This window comes from Trematomus bernacchii, unplaced genomic scaffold (genome assembly GCF_902827165.1).
Source record: "Trematomus bernacchii unplaced genomic scaffold, fTreBer1.1, whole genome shotgun sequence".
NCBI classification, from domain to species: domain Eukaryota; kingdom Metazoa; phylum Chordata; class Actinopteri; order Perciformes; family Nototheniidae; genus Trematomus; species Trematomus bernacchii.
This window is the reverse complement of record NW_022987625.1, coordinates 206,253-228,506: the sequence shown is the minus strand read 5'-3', so window position 1 is coordinate 228,506 and position 22,254 is coordinate 206,253. Positions and strand designations below refer to the sequence as shown.

General features: G+C 42.0%; 1 protein-coding gene across 3 annotated transcripts; it reads right to left on the bottom strand.

Annotated features, from left to right (window-relative positions):
* Nucleotides 1–315: 315 nt before the first annotated feature.
* On the bottom strand, nt 316–21,989 carry kiaa0513 (KIAA0513 ortholog). 3 transcript variants are annotated; one of them, XM_034132912.1, is made up of 14 exons: nt 21,886–21,951; nt 16,735–16,787; nt 16,436–16,533; nt 12,109–12,690; nt 8,338–8,437; nt 7,980–8,053; nt 7,434–7,504; nt 6,524–6,731; nt 6,386–6,426; nt 6,181–6,253; nt 4,556–4,633; nt 1,834–1,914; nt 974–1,068; nt 316–669 (listed from the first exon to the last, which is right to left on the bottom strand). In XM_034132912.1, the coding sequence occupies exons 4-14, from the start codon at nt 12,492–12,494 to the stop codon at nt 620–622; spliced, it is 1,257 nt and encodes a 418-aa protein (XP_033988803.1). In that variant the 5' UTR covers nt 12,495–12,690; nt 16,436–16,533; nt 16,735–16,787; nt 21,886–21,951; the 3' UTR covers nt 316–619. The 3 variants fall into 3 exon arrangements, with proteins under 3 accessions (XP_033988803.1, XP_033988802.1, XP_033988804.1); XM_034132911.1 differs by lacking the exon at nt 16,735–16,787 and having other exon boundaries at nt 21,886–21,989; XM_034132913.1 differs by lacking the exons at nt 316–669; nt 974–1,068; nt 1,834–1,914; nt 16,735–16,787 and adding an exon at nt 1,921–2,027 and having other exon boundaries at nt 21,886–21,989.
* Nucleotides 21,990–22,254: the final 265 nt, after the last annotated feature.

The following is a 22,254-nucleotide window of genomic DNA, read 5'->3' as shown; positions in this document are numbered from 1 at the left end:
AAGGTTATATGGTACATGTTACATATTATGGTAAAGCGGTATTTTATTGTTTGTATTGCCATAAAGGATTCTACAGTGTTGCACAAAGCACAGATGAGTATTCAGTAATAAACTGAAATGACTTTACTATTCTACCCAAGTCTGGTTTGAGCTGTCTGTTGTCCAAGGTAACCAGGCAGGACGATACTCAGTGCCATGGCTCACCAGATGCTGTTAGAACCAACAAGTAATTAGTGTGTGTACCCAGGAAACAAAGGCATCGAGTATATATAGCTCACACATCATGCGAACAAGATTCTGACACCACGCTGAGGCTGTTTTATTCAAGACGGTTTTACTTTATGCTCCAAGTTCTTTTCCAAGTACATCACATTAGGAAGTTTGTAAGTGTATTCAAGTTTGCACTAGCTGATGATGTTGTATTATTGCTGATACATGGCCGGGTGCAGAGGAGCAGGGTTCTGCTGGGGAACACTTCAGTATTGTAGGTTAATATGATATTCAGCAGTGTAGCACACAGATGCATCAACAGTCAAACGGAGAGTTGGTCTGTGGGTTGCGGATAAACTTCTCATGTTGTTAATCTGTTCTGTGGAGACTTCGAGTCGCATCCTCAAACTTACTCTGACGCCATTTTCTCTATGTGGTCACTCAGCAACTTGTACTGTTCTGCAAAGGGTAAAACACACACATATCAGTTTTGAATTTGCAGGGTTATTTTTGTATAGCAGGAGTAAGACCTCATTTCCAAGTCCCATGTCATTTGTAGAGCAGAGACTGTGGACGTTTTAGACCATACAACAGCTCTCCCTTGTGGAGACCTGAAGCTTGCCAAATGTGAGTAAGTGTAAGCTGGTGTTTGTGGATTACTATCTTACTCCATTACATGATTTACATCTAAAAACACCAAGGAAGTACTTAGGCTGAAAGCCTGAGAGAATGTATAGATGTATTTATTGCTTCAATGTGTTACCTTCATTCAGGCTCCCAATGACCGCCTGCTTCTTCAGGAAGTCATTGCAAAGCTTCTTACTGAGCCCAAACGCCAGCATGTTATGAGTGAATGTCCTGAAAATACACATAGCACCAAACTCATCTCAGTACAAATGGAAATTATTTCAAACATACGCTACATTCTGTATTCATCATTTCAAGAAAAATATGGTGCCATAAGTGCCATTAGAAACGCAGTGTGTCAATATAAATGAAATGAAGATAACCTTGATATTTAAAAAGTAAAGTATTGAAATATATAGTATCTAATACAAAAATGCTTGCCCTCCGTTCATGCCCTTCCCCTACAGCCCACACACACAGGCCAGATGTTAGGCACTGTGGATTTCTTCCATTCATATTCCCTTTGCTCTTTTCCAACTTTTGTACAGTTGTGCTTAGACAGTCTCTACTCCTCCCTTTGCATACACATAGTGAGCATCTAATGAGTCTGCCATCTGGTCGAGCCCTATTGTGTGTAGGGAACATCTAATCATGTGGTATGTCAATCCAATAAGAAGGACATCTTTCAGCTCTTTTGAGTATCTAATGTAATATCATTTACTTTGTAACTATTGGGTTTACATTCTGCCTCATGGTCCACTATATCATTTATGATCTGATTATACAAGGACAGACATATTAGTTGTATTCAAACTTAGGTTCATGTCCTTTATAAACGCAGACGTAGTTTATTAACACCCATCTTCCTTTTATTTATATTATTGGGAGCATTAACTTGTTTCACCACTGGGAGGCCTTGCTGAGCAACCTGGAGAAACTCCTCTGAGCTCTCAGCCCCCCCCCCCTTTATTCTCTGGCACTGTGGCAGCCCCTCACCCCAGCTGGCCGAAGGCGATGTTCTCGTCCATCTTGGAGCTGTCGTCCCTCTCCTCCTGGGTCATGTGACACCACTTCTCCCTGCAGCACAGACACAGTCAGGCTTTCATTCCAAAGTCTCCACTGAACATTCAGCTTCTCTACAGAAACACTTCACTTTATGATGGGATGCAACAACAGGGATTCCATTCAACCTAAATCAAATCAACAATAACAAAGAAAACAATAAGACATTAACCATCCACTAGCAAAATAATAAAAACAAAGAATTAATTCACAAAGAGTTGTTAAAAAACAACAACAGATGAGTAACGAGTGAGACAGTAGTAGGGCTGTGCGATTATGGCAAAAATCATAATCACGATTATTTGGGTCAATAATTGATATCACGATTATTAAATACGATTATTCATTGACTTTGAAAACATCCATTTATTGAACTTTAAAACAAATAATAATTTGAACAGTATCTTTTTAACTGTTGATTACCCTGAACGTATGATTCAACTGAAAAACCAATAAATAAAATAAATGATACATTTATATTTACATTTAAATAAATAATATCAAAATAATAAATACCAATAAACAAGATCAACAAATATTTTGGAGCGCACTGTCACAAGCTACTAAACATATATAAATATGATAAATACAAATAAATTAGACCAAAATTAATTAGATCAAATATGTTGCAGTGCACTGTCACAACCTAGCAAAATAATTGTTTTTTCCGATTATGTTGTTTTCGTAATTGTGGCAGGCCAAAATCGTAATTGCGATTAATTGCACAGCCCTAGCCAGTAGTATCATTTATTTCTTAATCAATACCAATCAATTAATCATTCTGTGATCAAATATTTCAAATTGCAGATCTGTACAGCTTAATCCACCTTTTATTGTATCTGCAAGTTTTTAAATGTATATTTAGAAATTCTTCCCAGTGCTCTTTGCAACCTCTGTAAAAAAGGTGATCATACTCTGTCATGGCTGCAACACACACACACACACACACACCACACACACACACCACACACACAACACACACACACACACACACACACACACACACACACACACACACACACACACACACACACACACACACACACACAGCACACACACCACACACACACACACACACACACACACACACACACAGCACACACACACACACACACACACACACACACACACACACACACACACACACACACACACACACACACCACACACACACACACACACACACACACACACACACACACCACACACACACACACACACATTCTCCATGTTCGGACTGAACAAAAAGTTAGCGCTAAATGCACACAAAATTACAAATCATCATGTGACCACATCCGTACCAGGTCAGAAAATGCTGTATTTATTTGTATCTAGCTCTCTGTCCCATTCAGATTTAATTATGATTTCCAAACAACCGCTATACTGGACCGCCATGATGGACCCAGATGCAGTTCTAGAAGGTTTCTGATATAATTGCAAAGCTTCCGTCCTTCTCCTCTCCACCTGGATTAACCTTTGCTTTGATTTACTAGATTTTTTGGGCAAAGCAATAGAAAGACAGACCTCTCGTCTTTCTCTTCTTCCTGCGTTCCCCCGCCCGGCAGCAAAGCACAGGAAGACAAAGGGTTAAAGTCAACATGCACATAGAGGGAGGAAAATAAGAGCTAGTAGACAGATAGGCTCAATCCCAAACCACTCCCTCGACCCTACCCCTCCGTGGCGGAGTGAACTCCGTCTGTAGCCACACTCGCAGCTCAACGAGGCTCCCTCCTGTCAGATGGAGGGAGTAAATACAGCGGCAAGCTTTGGGACAAACTCCCCTCTCTCCGGCAGAAACAGGAAATGCCGTAACTGTATGTAACAACGGTTTCAAATCAGCTTCTCTTAGACAAAAAATGTAAATTAATAACTAAAATAAAACTCCAAACATCTCTAATTGTGTTACTTTTTTGTAAAGCTCTTTTAGTTTTAAACCTGATGTTTATAAGCTTCTTAGTTTTTGCAACAGTCTGTAAATATACACAACTTTATAATAAAATGCACACATTTACCTTTTTCGAGACTAAACACAGGTATGATCCTAAGTTAAAAACATATGAGGTTATCATGAGGTTGTTAACATCGCAATTTATCAGTGGATGTTTGCTGGAACTACTTTTTAACAGCGTGTTTCCTGACGGACACACACAGCGTGACTCCGGTCAGGTAGAGACCGGTCTCCAGTCAGCACCGATGCAGACTCGCTGTTTGAGGGCTTGATAGCCCACTCCCCCTCCACACCTCTCCACACTCGTTGGTTTGGAACAGCACTTAATGTGGCGGACCCTCCGCGCGAACGCGCAAACGGAGGGGTAGTGTGTAGGGGTAGGGTGTAGGGGGCGGTTTGGGATTGGGCCGAAGAGTACAGGAGGAGAGGGTTGAGAAGAGGAGGAGAGCAAGAGAGGAGGGGGTGTGGCATCAGGACATTAGCAGCAGTACGGAACACCACTGTCTCTCTCTACACGCAGCTCTGCATGCTACCTTACTCTAAGGTGGTCCACCTGTGTATATTTCATTGGACAGATGTGTCACACTGGTACTTACAAAGAACAACAACCCACTGATTTAAAAAGATACCGCAATATCTATACAACATGGTAACATGTTTATAATAATGTAGATGTATCCATCCGTCTACTTTCCTTTGCAGACTCACCTCGTGGTGGGGGATCTTTTCTTCCTTTCACAATCGACGGCATCAAAAAAAGCAGCATTCCAAAACCTAAGTGTATGCCTGGCAGAGAGGGAGGACGTATTAGAGGGATCCTGTCTGACCGGCGGCACGAGGACAATTCCATTTCAAGTCAAAGTGAGAAATCATAAAATATCAGTCTGCCATATTATCTTCTGTGACCGGATTTTTTTAAACTGGAAGATTAGATCCAAATACATGAAACATTGGTACTTGAAATATTGGTGTCATCAATAAGGAACGAGTAGCTGATATGAATGAGCAGGACTATTTCGGCACAGCAAACCTGCAGTCAATACAGACTGTTGGGCCAAATTCCCGCAGCCAATCAGTATGGGTTTAGATCAGTCTCATAATACACACATGCACACAGAAGGATTCACACTTGTATTTCAGGATGCACACTTGTGTTTTTCAATGCACACACACATGTGTTCCGTTTCATATACATGTAAATAAAATCCAAATACAGAAAAAAGTTTTACATATGTATTTAATAAAATATATAAATAAAATCGCCACTCTCAGTACAGCGCCACTTTCTGAACAGGAAATACACGCAAATACAATATTTTATATTATTATTATTAATAATAAATATATAAATAAATAAAGACAACTTGTATTTTAGTTACACCCGCTATTGATTAATTCGGTCAACATTGGACCGTAGCTAAAGTGAAATAATAGAAAACATTAAGCCTCTTTTGATTTAATAATCGGAGCTGAAACCTCTCTGCCATCTCATATAACACACACTTCCTTATTTATCTTTGAATAATAATAACGTAAAAATAAAGATGACTATACTACGGTCCTTCGGTCCTGAGATTAGCGCCTGCAGGCTCCATGGACCTGTCAGCTCTGGACAGCGCAAAATGCGTATATGAAGTGCTACGTCATGAACGCAATAAATCTACCCTCGTGGGGACGCGCTCATGTGATTGGCTTAGAATGGAGGAGACATCTGATTGGCTATAGATAGAAAGAATTACAAGTACGAATCGGGTGACCATCAGGGGAGTCTCAAAAAACCCACACACGAATGCACAGCGATCCATGCACAGAAAGCGGTTTGTGTTTGCAGGTGCAGCGGTTTTAAACGGAAAACAAATATGTGTGGATCAAAAATACATATTTAAAACTTTTTTCTGTATTTGGATTTTATTTACATGTATATGAAACGGAACACATTTGTGTGTGCATTGAAAAACACAAGTGTGGATCCTGAAATACAAGTGTGAATCCTTCTGTGTGCATGTGTGTATTATGAGACTGTTCTGAGCCCATAAATCAGTGTGTACACATTCCAGAAAGCAGTTGAAACACAGGAACCAGAGGAAAATGTCATTATTGTGGCAAGTCACACTTCGCCACTCCCGGATGTTAATTGTGCGTTGAAACATTGGTTCCCCCTACACAGATCAAGCATAAACTAGCATTTGTAACGATTGACTGTTTGTTTACTTTGTATGTATATCTTTTATAGAAGTTAAAGTGTATATGAAAAATGAAATAAGAATGACAGGACATGGTGAAGCTAAGAGCTCCTGTATGTGTTGTACAGTATGTGAGTTTGCTCAGCTTACCAGATGGGTTGCTGCTTCAGGTGGATGTACAGGTACACCTTCTCTCCTTTCTTCTCCTCTGGAGCCTCAGACACTGGTACGGAAGAGAACATACAGTATGACAGGTACTGGTACATCTCAATACATTTCCACTGATTAAGTGGAGCAGGAGAACTAAAAGCTTGTATACAGTAAATTGAACAAATCTATTTTGGATGCACTGTACCTGGTGCTTTGGGCTTTGTCTCGACAGGGCTTTCCCCATCCCTAGAAAGGAGAATGTGTTTACGAAAAAGAAGAAGTAATGAATACTATTTGACTGTCTGACTGAAAGTAATTTAAAAGAGGGGATGCATTTGCTCACTCAGTCTTAGGAGCCATTGAGCCTCTCAGCTTGTTCTCTAGGCCTCCAAAGAAGCCTTTCACATCATTCTTGGATGAGCTTTTGAGGAGGCGCTCAGCTGCATCCTTCTTCACAGAAAGCCAGGAGTTGGCCTTGTTGATGTAGGAGTCCACAGCGGCTGGAGGACTACCACGGTCCAACAGCTCGGAGGGAGACGGCTGGGACTTCCCTGAACAAGAGAAGACGAGAGAGGTTCAGATGATGACATCTATCTGTATATGGAATCAATGTTTAAAAGCCCAAGAGGAGAATGTGTTTAAACATCAACATTTGTTTTTTTGGGGGTTTCCCTTCCCTGTGTGTTCTATAGGTTTTTGTGTATGTAAGTGGTCGGCTCAGTCTGAAATCCCTGCGTTTCTCTCCCACACACCAAAACATGTGCCTGTCTAAAATGTGATGGAAAAATGTACTTCAGCTTAGCCAGCTTCCACTTAATGAGCTGGACATAAAATCAATCATTTGTCTTGGGATGGATCTTTTAGTGTTCATAAGCAGCTAATAATAAAAAACTGATTAGCAGCTTTACTTCATGCTTAAACACTAATTAGAGCAGACCTGCCTGCAGACAAATGTGGATGCACCATGGCGTTACACTGCTCATTTCAAACTTCCTGCAACCCCACAAAGCACTGCATATACGATACGATAATACTTTATTGGTCAAATCAAGTCTGAAATTTGACTTGCATTACAGCAGCTCCATGAGTAACATCAACATAGACAAAAGTCAAGACGCAATACATGAAAAACAAACATATGTGTTTGTGGAGTTGCTGCAAGAGAAACCACAGGGCCAACCTTTGGGGCCTACATTCAGAGAATCTTAAGATAATAAGTCATTCATTTGAGATGTAAACTCATTACACCTTACCACTGTAGTAGTACGTGAAGCACATAGTCATGAGGTTTTTGGCTGGGCTGTAGTCATCCATCTGGTAACATCTGCAAACACAAAGAGTCTTTAGAGATCATGCGGTCATAAACTCACTGCTGGAATGTATGTCATTTATTGGAGCTTATTCAATAAGAAGGATGAGTAGGTGAGAGACTTGAGATTGTATCAATCAATCATTTTGATCACGATGAGTTGATGCTACTAATCAGGGATGTCTGTGTATCCAGAGTCTATTTTGACTTAGTTTATTTTGACACTGTGCTTCTGTCCTATATAGTCATTAGAGCACCCAATGTGTATTAATCCACCCCTGCAAATAGTCCCCAACAAATTCACTATTTCTACCTGTTAAATTTATGTTGGTATTAAGAATAATCTTTTTTCCATTTTAAATGTTGGTCTTTTCAAGAGGAAAGCAAACAACCAAGAACTATATTAATATTACCGGCCTTATCCGTTATCGTAAAATAGGATTAGAAAAATACAGTGAGTCTCAACAAAGTCAACCACATGTAGACTCACTCAAACAGTACAACTGCAAATGACTGCACCAGTCTGTAGAAGGTGGCTTCACTCACACACTTGGAATGACAGCGCTGTGAAAACAGTGAGACAGAGAGTTAGAAGCTTGTTCAGGAAGGCTCAGCATAAAGACAAGACCATTTCATTTCCTGCATTCATGTAGACTTTTTTCACTTATTAAATGTTATGTTTGGGTCCAACAAGAAGCTGTAATTCCTTGTCTAATGCATTTGGAATATTGCAGTTATGTTTGCCTCTGTATGAATGTGTGTGAGAATAGGTGAATGCTGCCATTTACCATTTAAAGGTCACATATGATGTCAGACTAGCTACCATTGAATGTTTTACCCATATTCACCTGTGCGCTGACGTATTTGGCAAACCACTCCCTGCCTTTGCCATTCTCTCCAATGCACAGCTCCCCAAAACGAGCCTTCTCTTCCTGGTCAAAGTCCTCCCTGTGACAACATGGTCAAACATTTGTGTTGAAGTTAAACAAAACGCCTCGTGCACATTACGTTTATGATTGCATCATTGAGTTCATTTTAAGTGTTTATATGGATACACAAATTGACTGCACTCCATGGATAAAACGCAGCACAACTGCACCAGCTGCTGGGAGATAGGACCCCCTAGAATGGTTAAACCAAGGAAAGACCCCCAGAAGGGAGCCATTCCCTCCAGCTACCTGCCAATAACCTGCCTCTGCACAACATGGAAGGTCCTGTCCTGTCAGGCATCATTGCAGCTAAGATGAGGATACACATGACTGAAACCAACATTGCAACATTCCTCCACAGACCAAAGGACCCTGCCACTAAATAAATTGCAAATGGAGGATTCATCACCTCCCAATCCCCCCCCCACAACATGTATTGCAGACATGTAAAGCGAAGGTGCAAAGTAGGGGATGCCTAACACAAACACCTGAATCCAGAGAGAAGAATGCAAAGATGTAAAATCCAGCACAGCACATTGTTGCACCACAGCCAATACTACACAATGAAGACATATCTAAGGCATAAGATAGGAATTGATAGACATTGTTAGGGAATAATTCTTCTAGATATCTAACCTTTTGCTCTGTGACGTTTTATGATCTACTCTGACGTCTGTTACTGTATCTCCTTTAAGGAAAGGCCTTGGTGCCATATGTGTTGTTGCCACCAGTTTGTGACCGGTCAACTTGTCTGGCACGAATGGTAATTGTTGTGAGAACGCTGAGGCACTTCTTTATCGGTGTTTGTGGACTCTAAGATGTGAAATCTTTGAGGCCATGAGTGTCGGACGCAGGTGGCTCAGTGTTCCCAGCTGTTTAGTCTACTCCTTCAGAGATGTTGATTTCTCTCTGTGAACCAGTTAAAAGGTCTAGCATAGAGAGAGGCTCTTCAGAATTGACGTGGCAACTCTACCGTGTGGTCAGAACCTCTGACTCTTTGATTTGTGATGTGAATCCTCCGGCCGAATACTCTGAATAAACCCATCAGTGTTTGACATCAAAAGCTCCAACTCTCACCGTGTCTCCTTCCTGAGTCGGTGACTCCATGCATTGCTACACAGAAGTTTCCCCCACAGACATTAATTCACTAACAGGGTTTGCTCATTAAAGATAACTGGAGATGGTAGGAAGCTGTAGGTCATCACAGGGAGATTGCACACCTCGAGATTGCATGGCAAAAAAAACATTTTAGACAAGATGTATTATGACATACAGAAGTCGGTCTGCTATCTGTAGGATGGGACGGCATGCCCCCCTGATCAGGCCTGCAACAAAACTGCTAGACAAGTTCAATAGTTCCTTAAATGTCTGTGGAATGCAAAACAAAAGGAAACCAGATATTTACAATTGCTTTTTAGCATTTCATCCTGTTCACATTGAATTTCTTGTCAAATATTAGTGAGTCTGTTGGACCCCTTGGCAATCTCTGAGTGGGGAAATGCTTCATATTCAGTGTGACAGAAATGGAGCATTGTGCATCTCATGATAAGTTAACACACAGGCTGAAGCAAAAATAAAAATGGTTGGCACCAATCATTCAGGAAGAACAAAAAATGGTGCAAAACATATCACTTCATCAACAACAAAACAACAGCTGATTCTATAAGGCCTACTGCTGCGTGCTGAGGAGCTACCATCAAGGATATTGATACTGCTGAGACTGGAGCTTCAGCAGGCAGTGTGAGAGGGAACCATCAGGTCCATCTCAGACAGAACTCAGCCCTCTCTGACGGCCCCTCCACCCTTCATCTATTCCCCTGAAGCTACAGTACAACATGGTGGCAGCCGTCCAGCCACAAGACGTTTACTGCCCAACATCTCTCAGAGAGGATGGGTTAGTAGTCTGTAGTGTCTCTGAGCTACTCTGGACTCTTTGCTTTGTATACCCATCATGCTTGGCACAATTCTGATCTGCGTTCCTGCAAAATTCACTACAAATCTGCACGTTCAGCACAGGGCAGCACAAAGCAACAGCTTTGGTTTTTCCGTTTTCATAACAGGTTGGTTAGCTGGGGCAATGGATTTTGATAAATTATCCTGACTACAACCAGAAGTAGTTTAACTTCACAATTACCACAGGGAAAGTCAGCTCAGATGATACTGTAGATGCATCGAAAATGTCCTTAATTTTAGAATTATCAAAAATGAAATCAATGATTTTTGTTTTTATTGGTTTTCTGAACATTTCAATTGAGTCCTCTTCAGAATGGCCCCAAGTATGACAATGTGAAATTTGAGGTTATTTTACTGTACAGTTCTTTTTTCTAAGAGGAAGAAATCATGTCTTCGTTAAACTCTCTTGAATGTTTTTCCTTCAGAGGTTTTCTAAAATGTTCAGAGTAATCCTGCTCCTGACTATGATATAAAGGTTTTATTATCTAACTTTAAACACAATTGAAAGGCTGGCAGCCCTTCAGTTTGCAAACGTTTGTATGATGAACATTTATGTATACATTTGCTGCTGTACCAATGATCACACTTTATTTCCTAAAGTATATTTTGTAACTTGTTTTATTCGCCTAGCCAGATATCTGAATATGTGTATGATATGCTTACATGAAAAAGAGTCCCTGGTGGTTGTTATTATAATTATTAGTTTTCCCATTGGGGTTTTTAATTTGTCAAGCAGCAGCTGGACAGAGAGCGGAGCTCCTTCTCTCTCAGCTCTGCTGTCACTGACAGGAAGTCCTTCCTGTCAACAGCAATAACCCTGTACAACACCTAGCTTCTCTTTAGTTATCTGGACTTCACACTGTACATTTCACGTTTATTTTGTATTTCATATGCCATTCATTGCACACTTAAAGGGGACCAATCATGCAAAATGCACTTTTGTACGTCTTTTATACATGAATATGTGTCCCCGGTGTTCCAGGGAACTCACCAAGTGTCAGAAAACACAACCCTCTCTTTTTTCCTCCATACCCAAATCTCTAAAAACAGGGCTGCAACGGAGCTGATTATTATTTGAATTTTTCTGACTTCAGTGCTCCGCCTATATGGGCAACTCTCTACCTATCAGGGGAATGAGAGACCGCTCGAAAGCGCTGGAGATGCTGTAGTACATATGCCAGGCCTGTAAGTGGCGCTGTAGTCTGTCACAAAAGCAGAGATCAGCCCAAAAACAGGGCTGGAAAAGAGCAAATAGAGCGAAATGAGGCATGGCTAAAATGCATGATCTGTTTGGTATTTTGAAAAAAGAACTTCACAGACATGTTTTATATAGGTATGGCCCTACAATATATTATTCAAATATAGTATGATAGGTCCACTTTAAGGCAAGTCATATCCTACTTTTATATTGTATTAGTTGTAAATTGGCCCTTCAATGTTCAACATGTTTTATTTGTCAGATAGTTTACAGATTTTTAAATTCTCGGTCAACTTGTATATCTTCTACTTTTTAGTTATGTTTTATTTTCTATTTTGAGATGATTATATTTTATAATTGTTTATTTTCTACTCTTTAATTTCTAATTATGTGCATGCCTTGTTTTGTATGCTGCTGTAATGAAAACATTTCCCAATTTGGGATCAATAAAGTACATCTTATCTTAATCAGGTCGCTTTGCGAAGATGAAGTCATTCTTTAAGTACACAGAGTTCTTATATACAATAAATCTTCCTTACTTTCCATGAAACACCTTCTCCACATAAGCCTTCATGAAGTGCCTCCTCTCCACCCTGTCAGATTCCTCTCCACTGTGAGTAGACGAAGACGAGGACCGCCTCAGCCCCCCCATGTGAGCGGGCGCCTCCATGTCGTCCCCGCTGTACGCCGACTCTGTGGCATCGCTGTGATTGTGGCCCTCATCTGGGGGCTGCTGCTGGGAGCTGGGCTTGGCTGGCGATGTGGGCTCTGGCAGTAAGGGCTGCTGCTGGAATTCCATGGAAGGAGCCTGCTCTGGGGAGAAAATGTCTGTATGGCCTTGGTGCTGGCCTCCTTTAATGCAAAGAGCTGTGGCCTCCGAGGCCAGGGCAAAGTCTGTTAAGTTGTCCACTGCTACACCCTCCATGTTGGAAATATGCCTTTTCCTTTTAGTTTTGCAACAGTTTTTTTTAGCATGAGCTTTTGAGTGTTCTGCAGGAACATTAGGGTGGTCACATTTGTAGGTGCTAGTTAGAAGGGTCACCTGTCCTTAATGGGTTTTAATTTAGCAGACTTTCCCACTGCGAGTTTGCCAACATCGAGAGAGCTCTCCCCACTGCATCCTTGGGACAGACAAAGCAGAAAATGAGCAGCGTCACCAACCTTTTCTATTCAGTTTATATTTAGTGTACATGTGCCTATATATATATATATATATATATATATATATATATATATATATATATATATATATATATATATATATATAGTACCAGTCAAAGGTTTGGACACACCTTCTCATTCAATGGTATTTGTTTATTTAAAAAAAATTCTACTTTATAGATTAATACTGAAGACATCAAAACTATAAAAGAACACATATGGAATTATCTAGTTAACAAAAAAGTGTTAAAAAAAAATCCAGAATATGATTTATATTTTAGATTCTTCAGAGTAGCCCTCTTTTGCCTTGATGACAGCTTTGCACACTCTTGGCTTCTCTCAGTCAGCTTCATGAGGTCGTCACCTGGAATGTTTTTCAATTAACACGTGTGCCTTGTCAAGAGTCCATTTGTGGAATGACTTGCCTTCTGAATGTGTTTGAGACCATCAGTTGTGTTGTGCAGAGGTAGGGTTAGTGCACAGTGGAAAGCCCTATTTGACTACTGTTGTAATCCATATTATGGCAAGAACCACTCAACTCAGTAAAGAGAAGCGACCGTCCATCATCACTTTAAGAAATGAAGGCCAGTCGATCCAGAAAATGTCAAGAACTTTGAATTTATCCTCAAGTGCAGTCGCAAAAACCATTGAACGCTATGATGAAACTGGCTCTCATGAGGACCCCCCGGGAAAGGAAGAGCAAGAGTTACCTCTGCTGCAGAGGATAAAGACATCAGAGTTACCAGCCTCAGAAACCACACATTAAAGCACCTCAGATTAGAGCCCACATAAATGATCAGCTCAAGTAGCAGACAAATCTCAGCATCCTCTGTTCAGAGGAGACTGCGTGAATCAGGCCTTCATGGTCCAATTGCTGCAAAGGTCCACTACTGAGGATGCACAACAAGAAGAAGATAATTGTTTGGGCCAAGAAACACAAGGATTGGAGATTAGACCGTGGAAATCTGTACTTTGGTCTGATGAGTCCAAATCTGAGATTTTTGGTTCCAACCGCCGTGTCTTTGTGAGACGCAGAGAAGGTGAGCGGATGGTTTCTGCAGGTGTGGTTCCCCCCGTGAAGCATGGAAGAGGAGGTGTGATGGTGGGGGGGGGGGGGCTTTGCTGGTGAAACTGTTGGTGATTTATTCAGAATTCAAGGCACACTTAACCAGCATGGCTACCACAGCATTCTGCAGTAGAATATAAATCATATTCTGGATTTTTTTTTTTTTATAAACACTTTTAGTGTTTACTAGATAATTCCATGTGTTCTTTTATATGTCTTGATGTCTTCAGTATACATCTACAATGTATAAACAATTAAAAAAAAATTACACACACACACACACACACACACACACACACACACACACACACACACACACACACACACACACACACACACACACACACACACACACACACACACAACACACACACACACACACACACACACACACACACACACACACACACACACACACACACACACACACACACACACAACACACACACACACACACACACACACACACACACACACACACACACACACACACACACACACACACACACACACACACACACACACACACACACACACACACACACACACACACACACACACACACACACACACACACACGAGCCTGAAAAGCACCAGTTTTTCCTGTTCACACCGCAGGGGAGCCGCCTCTGAGTTCCGGAATCCTGTTCGTTTCGAGCACCAAAAATTGTCGGTCTAGAAGCAAGAACCGCATACGTCACGCTTACGTCGGAGGGGGGCGAGATTAACCTGAGCTAACAGTTAAAGGCGAGTACGGCAAATAAAAGTTGTAACAAGCAGTAGTGCTGAGCAAAGTGACTAGAACGCAACCACACACTTGTTAAAAAAAAACACACTTTATAAAGTCAGGCAACACTAACCAGGCTTCTTGTGATAGCAGGCAGACGTTTTGTATTATAGCAGCTATCGGATGGAATCAATACATGGGCAGAGAGCTCTGAGCAGAGGAGTGGGAAGCCTCCTCGGGAGTGAGCGGGGCCCCGTCCTCCACCCCTTCATTGAAGAGGTTTAGCCGAAGCCGCTAGCGACATGGCATCCTCATGCAGAGGTGCGGCAACTGAAGGAGGGCCAGGAGGCAAGCTAGTAGCCCCCACACCGGCCCCTGGCTGAAGGGCCAAGAGGAGCAAATTCATCTGCTCCATGTTGGCAGCTAACCGATCCAGCTTAGAGGACAGCTTGTTTCTAGTCCTCTACCTGGGGGGTGAACCCCTAACCATCGCTCCATCAAGTCGCCGGGAACGGCCAGACTGAGCTGGAGGAAGTTGTGACGAGGAGAGGTGTCCGTTGGCTGCTGCCAGACGCTCCACCTCTGCGACTCTAGCCACTCTGAGCGCCCGAGGCATGAAGCTACAGTTCATGCAGGCGCTTTGTGTGAGACCCTCTCTTAGATGCTCGAGGCCGAGGCAAGAGGGGCAGCGGTCATGGCCGTCCTCGGGGTCAAGAGAAGCCATACAGGCGCTACATGAATGAGCCATTCTGTAGGTAGCCAGATGCAGCGTAACCGGGAGCGGGTGCGAGAACACAGCCTTCACCAGCTACCTGCTGAACGGAAACAGTAGAGCAATGCTCCTACTCGCCGAACACAAGGAGGGATGTAAATGTCCTACACCCACGTTACCAGCAGAGCGGGAGCGAGAGCACTGCCTTCACCAGCTGAGGTAAATAATGAAGCTCAACAGAACATGCAAGATGCTAGCCAAGCGGCTGCTGCTAACAAGCAAAGCAATACTCTGCCGGGAGCGGGAGCGAGAGCACTGCCTTCACCAGCTGAGTTAAAAAAGCAAGTCCAAGTCAAATAACACAAATGTTAAGACCAGATAATTAGCTTATAAAGAAGAGAACAGCACGACATAGAACCGTAGTTACAGTAGTAACCATGGCCAGTGCTTACACAGCATAGAACCGTAGTTACAGTAGTAACCGTGGCCAGTGCCTACGCGGAAAGTGCTTACACGGCATAGAACCGTAGTTACAGTAGTAACCGTGGCCAGTGCCTAGCATTATTAGCATTAGCATTTGCCCAGCGCACAAACGCAGAGAGACTAACTTATGGCAACACAAAATAAAACATGGGAGCGGTGGAGATGAGGAGGTGTCGGCGTTCTGGCGATTTACTCGGAAGGCTTCAGTCGAAGATGCTGGGACTCCCAGCAGCTTCTACTGAAGCCAGTCCCCAACTCCGGGGACTTCCGGCCGGGGAGTTCGGGTGGCAGTATACACCGTGAAGTGGTTTGCGGCCTGCCAGTAAACCCAAAGCAGAAGAAGACGAAGTGACGTCAGCGGCTCATTTGCGTAATCTTCCCTCAGGGAATTTATTCCGGTGTGAACGCGATCTGTACTAAGTGCCCTGGGGTAATAAGTGCCGGGGCACTAAGTGCCGGCACTAAGTACGGCAAAGTAGTTGGTGTGAACGCGGCTCATGTTTGTGATTGGTCAAATGTTGCTAACCCCGCCCCTTTCATGTGAACGCACACTCAGCCGGACGGAGAAACCCTGGCTTGAGTTACCGAGTTGATAACCAGCGTCGTAGGACCGCTTAGCGAGATCGCGTTTGTTTTGGGTTAGTTAAGCCAGATAACTCAAACATATCCAGGGTATGTTGAACTGGCTTCGTAGTACAGGACTCTGTCCTCACTCACCTTATCTTCAGTGTGTGCTGCACTTGGCATGATTCACACAGCTCCGTTATGCCACAGAGCCTCTTCCACCCCCAGGAAATATTATTCAGCACAGTCGTCTGGAAAAAACAACAGTTGAGCAAAATATGAGGAAGGCGTTGTTCCCCTTGTGGTGCTTTATAGTTAATCTATCTCCGTCTCCTGCCTCAAGAGCAACATGCAGCAAATGCACAGATATCAATCAGATTTGCTTTCATGTGAGATACTGGATTATAGAATATTAATTCAGCATGGGGGCAAGGTTCACTCTAGTTCTTTACCTAAAGAGCTCTCAGGCTATCCTAAACCAAGCTCAACCCGATGGAGGTAGAATCTGAAAGAAAAGCAGTGAGTACATTTGTTGTCTTGCTTCTTTTGATACTTTGGATACATATGCAGAAAGAGCTGGAAGAGTTGAACATGGGTACATAGAAATACAAATTACAAGGCAAGAAACATTAACAGTCAAAGCTGAAACCGGAGTAATTCTGTAATGTGTGCTGGGAGGTAATAATTGGGTGTTGTTAGCTCTCTTTAAGTTTGACTCATCTCCTAGGTTTGTTTACAATTTGTCTGACCATTTGACTTCACATGCTGTGCTGTTATGTTACTAGTGCTCAGCAATTTACTTTTTCGATATAACAAAGTCTGATATTACTGACAGGAATAATAGCGAAAACCAGTAGGTCCATGGCCTGTGTTATTGTACCAAGTTGTTTTCCAAGACTTCTGTAAACCAACGAGTATCAGCCTCAGAAGCGATAGTGGGATAGCAATCGACAAGCGGAGGGCCATCACCCGTTTACAGCAGCTGTGAAGTGACAGAGTCAAGTGTTCTCAGTGAAGGGATGTTGGCCCCAGCCTCTTCTCGTGGACCTAAACCAGGTTGGGCTATCTCAGAAACAATGGTTGTGAATGTCACCTGATTACAGGCATTACCAGGGGCAGCTATCATATTTAACAGATTCTTTCACCAACACTTAGTACCTACAGTTCTTGGGCATAGCTTTGTATGACTGTGATTAGGATAAAACATTCCTATTTTGACTGAACAACATTTCCCAACACCACTGTCGGTTATAATGTTTGTTTTATGAAATAAATACCTTAATAATTGAACTTTAAAGTAGGATACACAGCAGCACAGAACGACAGTGAAGAGTGTGAAAGCTGAACTGCACAACCTCACATCACATGCTGTAAGATGTGACAAGCAGAAGTGGCTGATGGCAGATAAATTGGGTGTAGAATCTCAGCTAAGGGACTCGGTTACAGATGTAATCTGAAAGAGCAGCCAACACTCCTAACACAACAACACTACATCTGTCTTCAGGGGACACACTTTATCTATGGCTGCAGAAAAACAGACGCACTACATCATTATGTCAGTAAATAGGAAAGCAATGTAACAGTTGACTTATTCACTACATCTACCATAAAATAGTAAAAAAAAAGCGTTAAACTAATCTGGTTTGGCTTTAAAAGAGGCCATATTCAGCTCATTCTCAGGTTTCATATTAGTAAGTTTGTGTCTCTACTGCAGGGGTGGGGAACCTCCGGCCCCCGGGCCGTATACAGCCCGCGAGACCATTTGGTAAGGCCCTCGAGGTAATTTATAAACACACGCAAAAAAGAAAAAAATTTAAGAAATCTAGACCGCAAAAGAATTAAACAAGCGAGTGCCTGTTTTTCCTGGCCAAGGTCAGGGTCCTTGAACACAACACGAGCCTAACCTGTCATCACGTGGTATATGTCTCGTCTGACAGGGGTGTAGTTCTGACGGAGAGCACCAGAACGCCACTCCGGCACTTCAGAAATTGCAGTACCCATAAGGAGCTGTACACATGCCGCACTTTCTGCGTGGCTGTGTTTTAGTTGAAAGCCCAGTGGCGATCTGTTCATCTGTCATACTGATCATACAGTCAATAACTTTGTTGTTATTAGCATCTGGTTCAGGGCCGTCCCTCCCTACAGGCCGATCATGCAGACTACATGGGGCCTCACCTTGCGGAGGGGGCCTCACCTTGCGGAGGGTGCCTCAACTGAGCCGAAAATGCGGCGCACCTATGCGCTTATCCGGCGCAATAACGGCCCGTCCACACAGCGGCGTGTGTTGAAAGCTTCACCATTCACTTTGAATGGGGTGACGTCACTTTTCGCCGAACTGCATTGTGGGAAGCGAAGCGGAGCTTTGCTGGCGTGGCTCGCTGCAAAAGTTGAGCAATGTTCAACTTTTGAAGCCTCGGCAGAAGCATCAGCCAATCGAATCATATACCAATCACATGAATCTCCCGCCCCGGACACACAAGCACGCGGTTTGATTGGCTAGAGCTTGTACTGGCATATGATTCGATTGGCTGACGCTTCCACCGAAGCTTCAAAAGTTGAACATTGCTCAACTTTCGTTGCGAGCAAATCTACGCTTCGCTCCCACAATGCAGTTCGGCGAAACGTGACGTCACCCCATTCAAAGTGAATGGGCAGAAGCTTTGAAGGTTCAACGCACGCCGCCGTGTGGACGGGCCGTTAGTGTGGCGCGGCACTGTTTCGCCGCAGTGCAACACTCCCAATCATACCGGTCAAATGACTCTGGTAACAAGCTAGCGCCGACCATTTTTCCAGACTCTGAGATAGCAAAGAAAATGTCATGTGATCGTACAAAAGCAGCGTCCATAATAACAGATGTGCTTTCCCCTGCCTCTGTGGAGAGTTAAAGACACCAGTGGTTCTAGGTGACAAAATAGCCCACACACTGTGTGGGGGGGGGCCCACCTGCTGTTGCTGTGATGGACAAAACTGAAAGCTATTTTATTTGATGTATTATTATGTTTTTGTTCCCTCCTGGACAGTTTTGATTTGTACTTATGGTTTTATTTTATCTATTAATTTATGTTGTGCCTACTTTTACAGGTAATACACTAGTTGAATTAGGAAGATGCATTTCTAAACACTTGAAGTGAATAATGCCTGCTGCCTTGGTTAGCCTTAGTTTACTTTTCTTTATTAAGATACTAAATTGTTACTGCAATTTGACTTCACTTCCTGTCATTGTTTATTGGATACTAAACCAAATGAAACAGAATAGTACTGTTGAGAGGGTGTCTCACATTGTCCCACACAAACATACTCCTTGAAACAGAGGGCCTCATCATATAACTTTGCGTGGGGCCTCATGTTGGCCAGGGACGGCCCTGATCTGGTTAGCTAGCGATGCTAACGAATATAAGAAGCTTTTTCTACAACCAGCACATCTTTATATGATCATTATAGTTATAAAAAATAAGAGAATAAAGTAAACAGGTATAAAATATTATATGACAGTAAAAAAAAGTTGTTATCAATAAACAAGAATACAGTTAGAAAGGGGAGTGATTTGTAAAATATCCATAAAGAAAAAAAAAATCTGCTTACAGTTCTGTTTCATATGGGTGTTGAGAGATGTATCCATAGATCTCTTCATGTTGCTCTCAAAGTGCACCAGATTGATGCTTTTAGACTTCAATCCCCCCCCCCACCCACTTAAATCATGGAAACTAAATACATTTGCACACATCTTGTGTCCATATCTTTTTGTTTTGGAGGTCATGCCACAACCGTGCACGTGCATGCATGCGCGAGTCATGAAAGAAAGGCGAAATGAATGGGCTGTGATTTTAGTATTTTTAAGCAGGTCAATAATTTGTACGGCCCTCGGAGGATGTTGAAAAATGTAAATGGCCCTTGAGAGGAAAAAGGTTCATTTCCAACACAATCTATAACTATCGACCAAAATACCTAGAGCCTCTATCATTTTTTAAATTCATTTAATCTATTTTTGTATTTGTTTTATATTCAATGTTTAAGATCTGTGATAAATAAAGTTCCACCTTATCTTATATGTTGTCATGTTGGTCTCTTTAACTGGAATATAGCCCTTAGAAGATCTCTAGGCAAGCAAACAAGTACCTGCTAAATTGTGTGAATTCAGATATAAAAGTGTAGTATGGGTGTGTGAAATGGCTTAAGGCTAAATGTTTAACTACATAATTAGTACAGATCTATCTTCTGTGTGTGCAGTGTTCACTATCTATAGTTATTATGTACTCATTGTATTCAGTTTTATAGGGCTATGTGTAATCTGCCATCTGATTGTGTTTTCTATTCTAGTACATGAAAGGAATGTCACACCGTATTAGAATAAAAATAAAAGCACATTTTATAATGCACTGCTTACCAAACAAACAGTTGTAAATCAAGTGGATTTTTTATACTGACACTTTAATGTGCGGAGCAGTAATAGAAAGCATCTCAAATATATTTATTTGACCTAAAGCTTCAACCCGTAAAGTGCAGGGTCAATTCTGTTAAAGGAAGCTTACAGAACATGCTGACAAATAACTAAAGTTGGAATTTTTTACAAAATACAATTTGCCTGGTAGATGATACATCTACCAAACTTTACAAAACGCTTTGTGTCATACTATAATTGGCATATACATTTTCTCAATTAGCAAGATTCACCTTCACTCAATGAGGTTTTGTTCTCGCTGTCTCGATAGAGAACAAGCGATATGGATCTCTTTAATATACAAGGAGTTCAAAAGGTTGTTTAAGGAATAGGTGCTCGTACTCCCGTAGTGCTCACCTCAGCTTATTTTAAAACGCAGATGCTGACAGTCAGAGGTAGAAGAAGAACATTATGTCCTGCAATCAAAACGTTTTTCAAGTAAAAAAACTAAAGTATTATCATCAAAATATAGTTAAGGTACCAAACGTAAGTAGTCATGGTGCAGATTGGTCCATTTCAGAATAATATATGATATGTTTTATAATGATTGATCATTAAAGTGATCTCAAAGCTGGTAAAGGTGCAGCTAGTTTGAATGACTTTGTATACTGCAGGGTAGCTTGTGAATTTACTCCAGGTGGAACTAAAGTCTGATTTAACACTTGATTAGATTTCACATCATTCATCCAGATCTGTAAAGTAACTAAAGGTATTAAATACATGTAGTGGAGGAAAAGTACACCCTTTACATCTGAATTGTAGTGGAGTATCAAAACATTTAAAGACTTAAGTAAAGGTCCCTGAACATTTTACTAAAGTACAGTACTAAATCTACTTGGTTACTTTAAACCTGTGTTGACAGTGAGCTGGGCGGCCGGAAGCAGCGGTGAGCACAGCTTCCTGTTCACAGACCTCACATGCTCATGCTAACAGACACACGTCACTCATGTACCTGCACGTGAAGCTAGATAAACATAAAAACAACTCTAATCAAACAATAAAAGGCCGAACAAGTGGAGGACAACAACCCTTCCGCTATGTACCCGTGGTGTGCCTGTAAAGGGAACTGTGAGCCGCGGGAAATCCGTGAAGAGTCGTAAAACAATAAGAGCCGAGTTTTTAGTTTGGTATTCTATGAGACAACATAAGTAGCAGCTGTACGTACATGAAGGAGAAGCAGGCTGTCCTCGCGGCTGGTATTGTGCGTAGCTTTTGCTGAATGCTGTGGTCCGTAGGAAGGAGAGCGCACGCGCAAAAAGAGGATGACAAGTTGAGGGGGGACCCAATGACGTCACCAAGTAGAACAGCCAATGAGCCGCGGTGATGCGTTCACAGCCCGGATATTTCCACCAATAAATGCATGCTGATTTATGTCTGACCTCGAGTAAAAACTAATTCTATTTTTGTGAAAGTGTTCTAGAGTTTTTTTTGTTTTTTTTAAATGAATGCCCTTCCTCTCACTTAACTCAATACATATATATGTATACATTTGTCTGAATTGTAAAAAGGATTTGGTAAGGCTTGTTGATGTTCA